The sequence below is a fragment of the Malania oleifera genome, chromosome 13, assembly GCF_029873635.1.
Source record: "Malania oleifera isolate guangnan ecotype guangnan chromosome 13, ASM2987363v1, whole genome shotgun sequence".
NCBI classification, from domain to species: domain Eukaryota; kingdom Viridiplantae; phylum Streptophyta; class Magnoliopsida; order Santalales; family Ximeniaceae; genus Malania; species Malania oleifera.
Window position 1 is genome coordinate 32,767,840 of NC_080429.1, and position 12,036 is coordinate 32,779,875.

The window sequence follows — 12,036 nt, forward strand, 5'->3', positions numbered from 1 at the left end:
CCTTATTAAGTTCTGGTCCGGAACCAGGTGTGCACTCAGGAGAAATCCACTAACATAAATAACCACTCTGTAAACAGTGTGGGTGCACTCTGATCCGTATAAACTTTAAGCTGCGGTACCGAGCATCTGTAACTTTGAACTTTCGTTACCATAAGGGGTTTTAAAATCATCTTATTATAATTTATGCAATTTAAAAATAATATCGTGAAAATTTCATCTTTACTCATATTTTCATAAAAAAAAATGTAACGAAAAAAAATAAACTCATGCCACACAATTTTTGTGTTAAAAATAAATAATTTTATTTTTGAATAGAAATAAATGTTGAAAATTTACCCGAGGGGATTAGAACATTTCTTAATCCAAAAATAGATGCAAGTATATTAAAAATAGAACTGGTATAATTAAATACGCGTAAAAATAAACTCATGGAAATTTTGTGGAACTAATTAACATAATTGAAATTTACTCATAAAATAAACTCGGGTATGAATTTTAAATAAAAAAAAACTAACATAATCAAAATTTACTTACCTTCTTCTTTTACCGTGTGCTACGAACACAATAATTATCTTTAAGAAATGAGATCGGAAAAAGTGGGTGATTGAGAATTTATTCAAAAATTCTCTCTCCACCACAAATTCTTTCACTCACTAATTCTTCTCTTCCTTGGAAAATTGTTGTGAAAAATGAAGGTTGAGAGCTTCCTATTTATAGGAAAATTTGGGGAAGAAATGAAATTTGTAAAAGTGTGGGGAGATGGGTGAAATTATAATTATTAAAAATTAAAGAATGGGCAAGGTATGGGTTGTGTATGGGATAGGGATGGAGGCCATGTGGGAGTGCTTGCCACCAATCCCACTAAATAATTTTTTTTTTAATTAATTACTTACCTAATTAATTAATCAATTACTTAATTAATTATTTTATTATTTTATTATTTTTTTTCCTAATCATTATTATCATTATTATTATCATTGTTATTAATTTTAAACTACTTTTAGTATTTATTTATTTTATTATTTATTTTTAAACAAGAATTAAATTTAAATTTTGAAAACTCATGTGGGCCCCACATGGTCTTGTGGGCCCCACACAACTTCGAGACCCGAATGGATCATACGTAACTTGAATAACTCTTATACGATTTTATGCATCCTACATAACTTTGAGACTTGTGTAAACCTCCATACGGCTTCGGGACTCATGTGGGCCCCACACAGTCTTGTGGGCCCCGCATAGGATACCTATATTATTATTATTTTATCATATATTTCTTCAAATTATATCAGTTAAAACATTATTTTATGTACTTATTTACGTATATAAATAGTGTCTTGTGGCTCCGGGACTCATGTGGACCCCACATAGTCTTGTGGGCCCCACATATGATACCTATATTATTATCATCTTATTATATATTTCTACAAATTATGTCTGTCAAAACACTATTTTATGTATATATACTTATTTACGTGTACAAACAGTGTCTATCCTGTTTATCCTATGAAATTCCATTTTGACCAGGCCGATCTCCAGGGAGCGACTGAGCCGCAATGGTCTCTGAGCACTCGCTAAGACAAGGTCTTTCTTAGGCATCAAACATGGAATCAAGGATCCTACAGAAAACACTTCTATATTGATATTAACTTAATGACTATTTTTATTATTTTATTATTATTGTACTTTAATCATATATATATATATATATTTATTATTATTTTTTTTTTTTTTTTGGGTCATCACAGAATCTCATGAACTCCTTGATGCTACAACCCTAGTCTATAGATGGGCAGTTCTGCTCTCTAGGTTCCTTCCTCATTTTTGCAATGACTTGATGGGCTATACCCCTTGGCAACGTGGAAGTATCAAATTCCTCCTCACTAGAAGCCTCCAAGTCATAAGTTCCCTCTCCAGTATCTACATCCTTAACCCTAGGATCCATCTTGAATATAGGACAGAAAAGAATTTAGAATCCCATTATCATAACCTACTCAACACAATCATTAAACTAAAATCCAATATACATCCAAATTTTCAACTTTAGGACTAGTCCCACAACTCAGAAACGAAATCATCTAAGGTTTGCCGTGGTTTTTCTAAAATCGTCGACTGCTTCAGAAAAATCACAGAATGTCGTTGACATACTTCTGCCTTCAAGTTACAAGACAAAATCCTATAACTCTCAACACCTAACCTACCCATTTCCTATCCTCATCATCATCTGTTCCTATACTCTAGTATTAACCATTCATAAGTCTGCAGAACCTAAAACCTAATGCTCTGATACCACCTTGTGGCTCCCCAAACCCGCCAAGTGGGTGCGAATGCCACGTGTTCCACTTACCTGTTTATGATAATATAACATCAATTATGCAACAAAAAAAATAAACTAACATCCCTAATAACATACTAGAGTTATATATATATGCATCCCAAAATAGTAATCTCCAACATCCAGTATTCACAAATATATACATCTCAGAAAACTTAAACGAAACCTAAAAATATACATAAAAAGTCTACGCCGTCTCTTTCTCTCTCTAAAAAAAAATGCTACACCAAGCCTTGAGCTTACTGAGCTCGATCACGCGGAAGTCCTGAAAAAGATGAAATTCATATCAGGTGAGACACATCTTAGTAAGATGGAATATATTAATACCAGTGTGTGGTTATCATGAGGTTTGTGTACAAAATATAATCATTTTTAAAAATTAATCCACAATTATGAAATCATTCTCTGTCTTTACTCACACACATGCAGCGTATTTTATTAACGAGAGTTTCCCAAGGATTGGGGTGATTACCCGCCCATACAAGGAGCACCCCTTTGCTCTGATATCTTATGCAACCAGGTATGGCTACAACTAATGCTCATCAAGGCATTTACCTTATTCAGTAAGCCCTCAGGTGGATAGTTTGTCTGTATTCACACATATTCACATAACTGTTTATCAGCGAAGATTCCCGAGAATAGGGAAGATGTTGACCTTATAGGTCATACCCTGTTTTGATTATGAAAAATACTATAGTATTTAATGTCTGTCAAGTCTGTGTGCATGTTTATATTAGTAAGATCACTTGATGACATATGAAGACTTAAAGACTAAAGACCTAGAAGATTCATTTTTGTTGTAATTTATATTATGCTCTATTCGGGTTTGTAATAGTAATATAGGAAAAGGTCTATAATAATTTATGTGCATCATGCATGTAGGAACTACAAGCTCAAAGGCCTTAGAACGACCCTAGGTCCCTACACATCACTTGAAAATCGAGAGACCTTAGACAAGACTTTGGTCGACCGATGCTAAGTTTTTTAGGCTAAGTTAAAATGCCTAAACCCTTAGAAAGTCCCTAATTCCTTGCACTTACACGTAAAATAGTCCCCAAGATCACATATAATATTAGGGGATCAATTGGCTTAAAATAGGACTTAAAAGGCTAAATGAACAGAATTTGGGCGACTAAACCTTCATGTTCAAAAAACATGTCGGGCGACCAAACTATTGAAAGTTCAAAGTGTTGACCAGACTTCCAGCAACTGAACCAAAAAGGGCACCACTGTCCTCGGTCAACCGAACGTCCATTCCCACCTTTTTCACCAACTCGGCATCCTGAACCCTCACATTGAAAACTGCCTCAGGCTACCAAATGTTCAAACTCGGGCTACCAAACTTGATACCGAGCAACTGAACTGCTTAAGTTCAACAAACCATCCTATTTCACAGACACTCGAACTTCAAAAACATACTTTTTCTCATGTGTCTGTTTGGGTAACCAAACCTCAAGTTAGCTACCCAAAACTCTCGGGTTGTTCATTTTTTTATTGTGGTTAAGAGGGGTTAAACAGTGTTAATTTTCCTAAACATTTTTAAAACAAATTTAATAATTACCCTTAACTCCCCAATGACTATATTTTAACCCTCTCTATATATACACATTCATTTTTCAAATTAAGGGGGGATTAGCATTGTGATTAAGGCAAAAATTCTCTAAAATTTTCCAAGTTCATTTTTCAAATAAAAATAGGGGTGAGCATAATTCGGGGAAAACCGAATTAACCGACCGAAATTGGTCCGTTCGGTTCGGTTAAAAAATTGATTCAGTCGGTTCGGCTATGCCTTCCAACATTTTGATGAATCGGGTTTTGGTTCGTGAATAGAAAATATTAATTCGGTTAACCGATTAACCGATTTAATAATTAATTAAATTTTAAATATAAATTAGGTGTAGGCGGGATAATGAAAAAAGACGGAGCTGTTGGACCACGTCGCTCTGCCTCTGGGCGTTCTTCTATGCCAGAACGCCATCACCGCCTCCAGCAACAAGTAGAATTTCATCCCCATGATGAAACAGAATGTTGCCTCCGCGACGTTAATGACTTAACGTTGCTCCCTGTGGTAGTTACCTCTAAGTGACTGCAATACCAACCTGGAAGCAGGCCAGAGCCGTACAATGTCAGGCGCATCTTGCAAGCCAGTCCGATGAGGCAATCCCCTCTCCCGCTGAAGATGTCGAGGTTGCCGCGCTCGAAGTAGTCATGATTTAGGCCCATCAGCTCGCCCCAAGCCTCCAAATCCGACATCTCCACCGTCGTGTCGTTGTCGTCGAAGAGCGCCAAGCTGATTTTGGCTTTCGTGCTAGCCCCCATGATTCCCATGTTCTTATAAACAATGTGTACACACAATCATCTCCCTTCACCTGCCAAGTGCCAATTTTTTTTAGACAAAATAAAAAAATTTAAATGAAAACACAGTGCCCAACAATGGTTCCTCTGCCGGCGCCCAAACAATTCCTGGACATAAGATCATCGTCCACCGGCGGGGTCCTAAAGCCTTCTTCACTCTAGTTGTGCATGCAACTCAACGAGCTCAATTCAAATTTTGGGTCCCAAATGAAAGAACCCACCAGCTTGGAAGACAAGAATTATGTCAGTGTCTGCTATTCTGATACACACCTGCCTCCTTTTGGCCTGCATTGTTAATTTCGGTTAAATTCAGTTAACCATATTACCCAAAAAGAAATTCGATCGGGTTCGGTTCGGTGAGGCCTAACAGTTCGGTCGGTTCGGTTAATAGTGTTCTTTAACCGAAAATTTTGGTTAATTCGGCTAATTAACTGAAATTGGCCAAACCGACCGTTTGCTCACCCCTAAATACAAACCCTATACTCTCACTCTTTGCTATTCCCTTGCAAAATCAAACTTAGTAAGAGTGCCTTGAGTGATTCCTTATTGTTCCTACTTAGCCAAAACTCTCATTGTGTTGATTGTGTGTTTATTTTTATTGAGAGTTTTAGCCAATAGTTTTCCCCCTATTTAAATCAATAAATCTTTTGTGGGGAAAACCTTGTAGCTTGTGAGTCTTAGCACTTGTATTGCAAGACTTATAAACTTGTATTTGATTGTGCAAAAAATATTTTTCACATGCTTATTTTTCAAATATCTCATGTGCTAGAATCTTGAGAAATTATCTTAGATACATTTTGATTAAACTATTTGGATAGCTTTGAAACCCTATGTGTGATAGAGATATTGTGATTGATTGTTTCAAAGATTGTTTGAAAAATACACTCATTACTTTGATTGCCTATTGACGTTAGTAAAAGTGTACTTGGACACATTTGGCACTGAACTTATAATTCCTATACTGTTGATGTGCATTGATTATACTATGTTGTATTGTAGTACATATCTGTTAGTGTAGAAGCATATTTCCGTGTACACAAACTTTTATATCTGTTGTATTCTAAGTGTGGGCCTGAAGAGGGAGACTAGCCCTGTTGAATAGTCCCGGATTGGCTTAGACCCGGTTAGGAAAGTTAGGTGCACCATCCTGGTAAGGTGCAGTTGTAGGTTGAGGTCAGCCCCGTTAATTGACCTGGTTGTAACCAGTGTCGTTCCACCTGTTAAGTGAGCATTAGTGGAATCCTCGGGCATGCGAGTTAGAGGTGGGGACGTATGTAGTATTGGCCGAACCTCGATAACATATCGTGTGTGCACTTTACATTTTCATAATTTATTTACTGCACGTGTATGTGATATTATGAATGTTGCGTATGATTGAATTTCTGCATCTTACATTTATCTGCACATTTGGGTTTATGAGTATATAGACATACCCTAGGTTGAGTATTACTGCTGCTGATTCTGACATACCTAGGAATAAATTTTAAATACCCAATCCAACCCCCCCCTCTTGGGAATACACCAAAGTCTACAATTGGTATCAGAGCCTCGTTGCACTAGGCTTAACAACTTCTGTAAAAGATTGCAATAACTCACATTGGTGTATCCCCATTCGAAAAAGGATAGTCACCTACTTGCCCTCCTTTGTTTGTTGGTGTAAATTACACCCATTGGAAAATTCGAATGAGCATATTTGTAAAATCTATGAATTGGAGGGTTGGACAAGTGATTGTTAAGGGAATTTGTATGCCTGTAGAAAATGATATTAATCTGATGCATGCAAATTCATATGCCATGGATCTATTATATTGTGCTTTAGATACTAATATTCTTCATGAGATTATGGCATATAGTAGTGCACAAGAGATATGGGAAGAGTTAGAAAAGAGATATAAAGAGACCCAGGAAAAGGAGATTGCCACTCCAAACGCTCCAAGCCTAAATGATCAGGTAGTGGCTGATCATGAGCAGGTTGCATTAGTAGATGATGAGGTATATGAATCTTACTCTACCTTATTTACTGATTCGTGTAATGAAGCATATGATGATTCTTATACTGAATCATGTGATATATCATATGTTGAATCATCAATTGCCTCTAATGACTGCTTTGACGATAATGCATTTATTAATTCATATGATGTTTACTGTGATGATTCTTGTGCCAAAACATGTGATAAACTATATGATGAATCATCTTTTTTTTTTTATAATAATACCGTTTATGATGCATGCATTGATTTATTTAAGCATTATTATGATATATCCGATGCTGCATTATGTAGTAAATCTAATGACAATGGCATGCCCTCTAACAAGGAACTAAAATGTACTTATTGAAAATGAATAAACTTCTAGTTAGGGTGTCTAAATAGAAAATTCTTTTGAAAAATGAAAATAGAAGGTTGGCAAAACAATTAAAAGATCTAAGAAAATATCATGCCACCTTAGAGGAGAAGAAGATTGTGAAAGTGTTGAAAATCATCAACTTAGAAAAAAAAATGAAAATTATTCTGAAATGATTTTCAAATCCAAAAATAAGAAGTATAGTTCAAATAAACCATTAGAAGCTAAAAGAAATAAATCTTTTCAAAAGGGTTTATCTTACAAATCTTATTTTCGTGCCTCATTGAGCAAAAACAGAATAAATAAACATAATCTTTTATGTATATTCAATACATGCTTATTTTGCAAAACTATGTGGCACGTATGGTTTAATTGTTTACTCAGAAGTGCCAGAGGCTTAGGAAAAGAAATGAAATGGATAATCAGCAAAGCAAACTCCATAAGATCTAAGGAAAATCAGATTCCAATAGAAATTACATAAATATTTTAAATCTTCCCTTAGCTTCTAGGTTTAGGGGTTGTGATGACTGTAGGCTTAGGAAGTGATTAGTGCGTAAAATGAAATAAGATTAGCAAGCCAATTCAAAAATTGAATAAAATCCACTTCCAAATGAACTAGGCATCATTGCTAGGTAAATAATTCCAAATGCTTAACCCATGCCTAAATATAAATCTTTAAGTTAAGTCACTGTTGTTCATTGCAAAGAATTGAGCTTTAGGGAATTCTCCTTACCTTATATCATTTTACCCTAAACTCATCAATCAAAATTGAGTCATCACTCTAGGTATAAGCATCAGTAATCATAAATTCCATATCTATCTAGTGCCATAAAAAGTCATCCTCCTTGTAATAAAAATCATCCACTAAGGGATTGCTTCCTTTGAGTTCAAAATAAAAATCCTCTATTTTTGGTTCACTATCTCCTCCATAGGAAATCTTTACCAACCACGATCACATTTGGTAAAGTTTTCATCCTATTCCATAGTTCGTATCCTTACTCAAAATAGTGATCATACTTAAAGGATACTTTCTAATCACTGAAGAGCATTGTTCAAGAAAATTCATATACCCATAAATGTTCTTTGCCTAAGCGGTTGGACATATTCGATTCCACGCGAATATCCTGAATCATGTCCACTCATAATAAATACTCTCCTAAATTAAATAATAATTTTATTTGTTAAGAATAGTTAAATCATCTTCACAAACTCTCAAACTTTAAATCAAATAATTTAGAACTTCATCTTTGTGAACTAAGTTAAATGGCTAATATGATGGCTATAGGTTTCAACATATATGAAAATGCAATAACTGAGAAACCTATGCTTGAATGTTAAGAAAGAAAAGTCATTTGAACTTGTGCCTCTCACACGTATTGAGATTTATAAGAAAAGAGGCAAGTTAGGCTTAGCACACAGAAAAGATATTCATTGTGACTTTTTGGTATGTTAAGCCTATAATAAAAAAGTCAAGCTAAAATCATTAAAAATATTATAACTCTTGGTTTTTTAACTTGAAGATGAAAGAAAAGCATAAAATGAGTCGAGTGCATAACTCAGTAGGAGCATTTATCTTTCATGGTTATAAATTGAATGCTCTCTTGATATCATATCTTTTATGCTCATATATCTTTCTGAATAGCATTGCAAATTGCTATCCATTGTCATTTATTGTTCATGTTATCTTAGTGGATAGTATATATTTTATATGTATTGTTGATTAAGCTACCTGATTGCATGCGTAGTCTAGAATGCCTCCTACATAGCGGATGCAGTTGATGTGAATTGCATGCTGGTAGTAGATTATAGGTTGTTGCGTGCTTTATATGATCTATCTATTGAGAACAACCTATTAGGTACATGTTTTATGGGAAAATGTCTAATTTACAGACAACATGCTACCTAAATTTTGATAGGAATTTTCCCAAAAATAAAACCTTGTACAATGATGATTATGATAGAATAAATGTTAAAATATTTTTTGAAAGGATGAGTGCAAATAAATTGAATACTAAATTTCATTCTCGCATAATCATCAAACATTTAAAGGAGCTAAGTTTCATCACTAGGAAAGGAGCATAAAAGTCTCACATGCATCACTACATTTTCTGATGCATGTATGATCTATAGGGATGATTATACTGGTCGAATGGTAAAATGAATAAATCTTAATCCAGTATATTCATTTTAAAAGACTTAAAAAAAATGATTGCTTATGCTTCTTGGCATTCTTAATGAAATTAATCCTTATTAAGTCTAAGCAGTTTATTTCATCTAAGCTTGGATTCAATTTGAAAGGTGGAACATCTTAAACTAAATTCTTATCGTGTTATGCTCACCAATATCTTTTTAGCTTAGATCCGTTTTGAATCAAGTGTGGCATGTACTTAAATGAAAAGTCATGATTGAAAATCATAATTTGAAATATGTTGATTTGCCACAATCATTTGATTTTGCCATATGATCCTTACTTTAAATTGTCTTACATCTTTAGGATCATTGTGGTTATGTTTTTCTGGTTATATTTTAGCATGCGCTTCATTGACAAACCGGAAAAATTCTTCTTGCATGTGCTTTAAAATTAAAATTTCTTTTTTCAAAAAGCACCCTCAATATTTTTTGACAACATCCTAAGGGGGGATATATATTTATTATATACATATATTTTTAAATAGAATAACTGGTTCGATAACTTCACATGTAAATGCATGCGAACTTGTTAGACTGTATTTGTGCTCAAACCAACTATTTGCTATCATATGTCGTGTGCATTAAACTCAAATCTTCCACAAGTCTTATGATATGTTTCAATTGTAATGGTTTGTGTATATTTATGGTCTAACCTTGTTTTGTCATTTAAATCATTTAAATGATCAGTTATATTGTTTGTGTGTGTAATTGCTATATCTCATACTTTATGAGGTTATCTTTGTCATTCATTTTGCATTGTACGACTATTCTATATTTTGGATGATTGAAAGTTATACTTATGTTTATTAGTTCAATCCATACTGGACTGTTTGAGTTGATTATCGTGGATAATTATATATTTGAACTTAATCAGGTCATTGAAATACAATTTTTTTTGGGAAATGCTCTATTTTCAAACAGCATGTTACGAAAATTTTAAAATCTTCCCAAACCATATATTGTATTTAAATGATTTTTTCTCAATGCCTTGCCTATATGCTTCCAAGTTATCATAACCCTTTTTACTGTTGCCAAAAGGATGAGAAAAGGCATAATTGGATACTTGGGATAGGGATAAATGTTTTGAACTTTTAAATCTCTACATTTTTCTTATACAAAGTTTCAGGGGGAGCCTTTCTTGGCTGTACTGTAACACCCCGACCCCGTGGGGCCTGGGATATTAATTTTTTACTACTCATTTACAGCGGAAGCAAATAAACTCAATTTTTATTAAACCAAAGCACTAATTATCCATATTACAATCACTTATTTCAAAAAAAGAAAATTACACAAACATAAATATCTGAAATCATACTAATATTTCTAATTAATCTTTATTTTTCTAATCCCCACCCGCATGCTTGCTAAGCCTGATTTCCAACATGCTCTTCAAATTATCTGAAATAAAAATATGATTGGAGTGAGACGACGCTCAGTAAGTAAATAAGATTATTATTAGTGTGTGGCCAAAATGACCTTTCTAAAAATTTTCGTAAAATAATATTTAATACTATAACTTCAAAATTTCTTTTAGAATAAATATAAATTTAAAAATTTCTGCATAAAACTTTTGTCATCAATTACAACAGTAAAATTTTATAATCATATACTATAACTGTTAAATTAAACTTTTAACTTTAAAACTATATAAATATTTAATGATAAATATACATATACTTTTCCTTATACGTTTTCTTTAGATCGTCATTTAAGCACTAGAATGATCCTTTTCATGTAAACTTACACTTTTCCTTCAAATCATCAGTAACTTTGTATACGTAATTAAATATGTATAAATATATATTATAAAAACCACCCTCAGGTCTATTTGCTGTAAGTTATGTTTACCCCCATGACTGGGTTGTGCGGTCCGAAGACTGGACTTAGCTGGCTGGCCGACCAAACTAAATCAACGTACGTAAACTTTAAGTGAGATTTTTCTTATTAAGTCCTGGTCCGGAGCCAGGTGTGCACTCCGGAGCCAGGTGTGTCTTGAGAATCGAGAGAGAGCGACGCATGTCACGGATATCGAGCAATGCGTTGTGCACAAATCGAGGGAGAACGACGTGTGTCGTGAGAATCGAGAGAGAGCGACGCGTGTCACGGATATCGAACACGCGTTTTGCACAAATCGAGGGAGAACGATGTGTGTCACAAAAATCGAGATAGCGACGAGTGTCACGAACGACGCATTTTGCAAAAATCGAGGGAGAACGATGTATGTCGCAAAAATCGAGAGAGAGAGAGCGACGCGTGCCTCGAGTGATGCATTTTTTCAAAAATCGAGGGAGAGCGATATGTGTCGCGGAAATCGAGCGAGCAACATGTATTGTAAAATTTGCGGACTCAAGGTTCTTTTTTATGTTTCTACATCTTTATTAATGCTTTAACTATAATTAATTTCATCCTTAGGTCACTACTTGGGTGGGTGGCCTAGTGGTAAGGAACCGGCCGTACATCCATGTGATCGCGGGTTCGAGTCCCCACTACGCCCAAGTGGTCTCATGTTCTGGCCTTGCTTCGGGGGTAAGTGAGCTATAGCCGATGATTTCCACCCATGAAGCCCCTTTTTTTTATAAAAAAATTTAAGTTGTATTAACTTTTATAAATTTATACAAAATTTAAGATTTTGTCAAAATTTGTACTCCTAAATCAAACTTAGATACTTGATGGAAATTGAATATGCAATGGAAAAAAAAACAAAAATAGATACACATATTTAACTTGCACATGCTAAGGGATTTTTTTTTTTTTTTGAATTTAAATATAATAAGTAATATTTAGATGATATTTAATTCCTTATATACTAA

At 34.2% G+C, this 12,036-nt stretch overlaps 1 protein-coding gene across 1 annotated transcript; it reads right to left on the reverse strand.

The window, feature by feature from the left end:
• Positions 1-1,777: 1,777 nt before the first annotated feature.
• LOC131145789 (PLAT domain-containing protein 3-like) lies at positions 1,778-4,663 on the reverse strand. The gene is made up of 2 exons (XM_058094975.1): positions 4,412-4,663; positions 1,778-1,945 (listed from the first exon to the last, which is right to left on the reverse strand). Exons 1-2 carry the CDS (start codon positions 4,661-4,663, stop codon positions 1,778-1,780), a joined length of 420 nt encoding a protein of 139 aa, XP_057950958.1.
• Between the last annotated feature and the right edge of the window lie 7,373 nt (positions 4,664-12,036).

What these genes read in the sequence shown, in the direction of transcription:
- LOC131145789 (XM_058094975.1), bottom strand. Translation starts at nt 4,663, where the DNA reads ATGGGAATCATGGGGGCTAGCACGAAAGCCAAAATCAGCTTGGCGCTC. An exon ending in GGTATTGCAGTCACTTAGAG is followed by an intron (nt 1,946 to 4,411) that starts GTAACTACCACA and finishes CCTATATTCAAG; the next exon opens with ATGGATCCTAGGGTTAAGGA.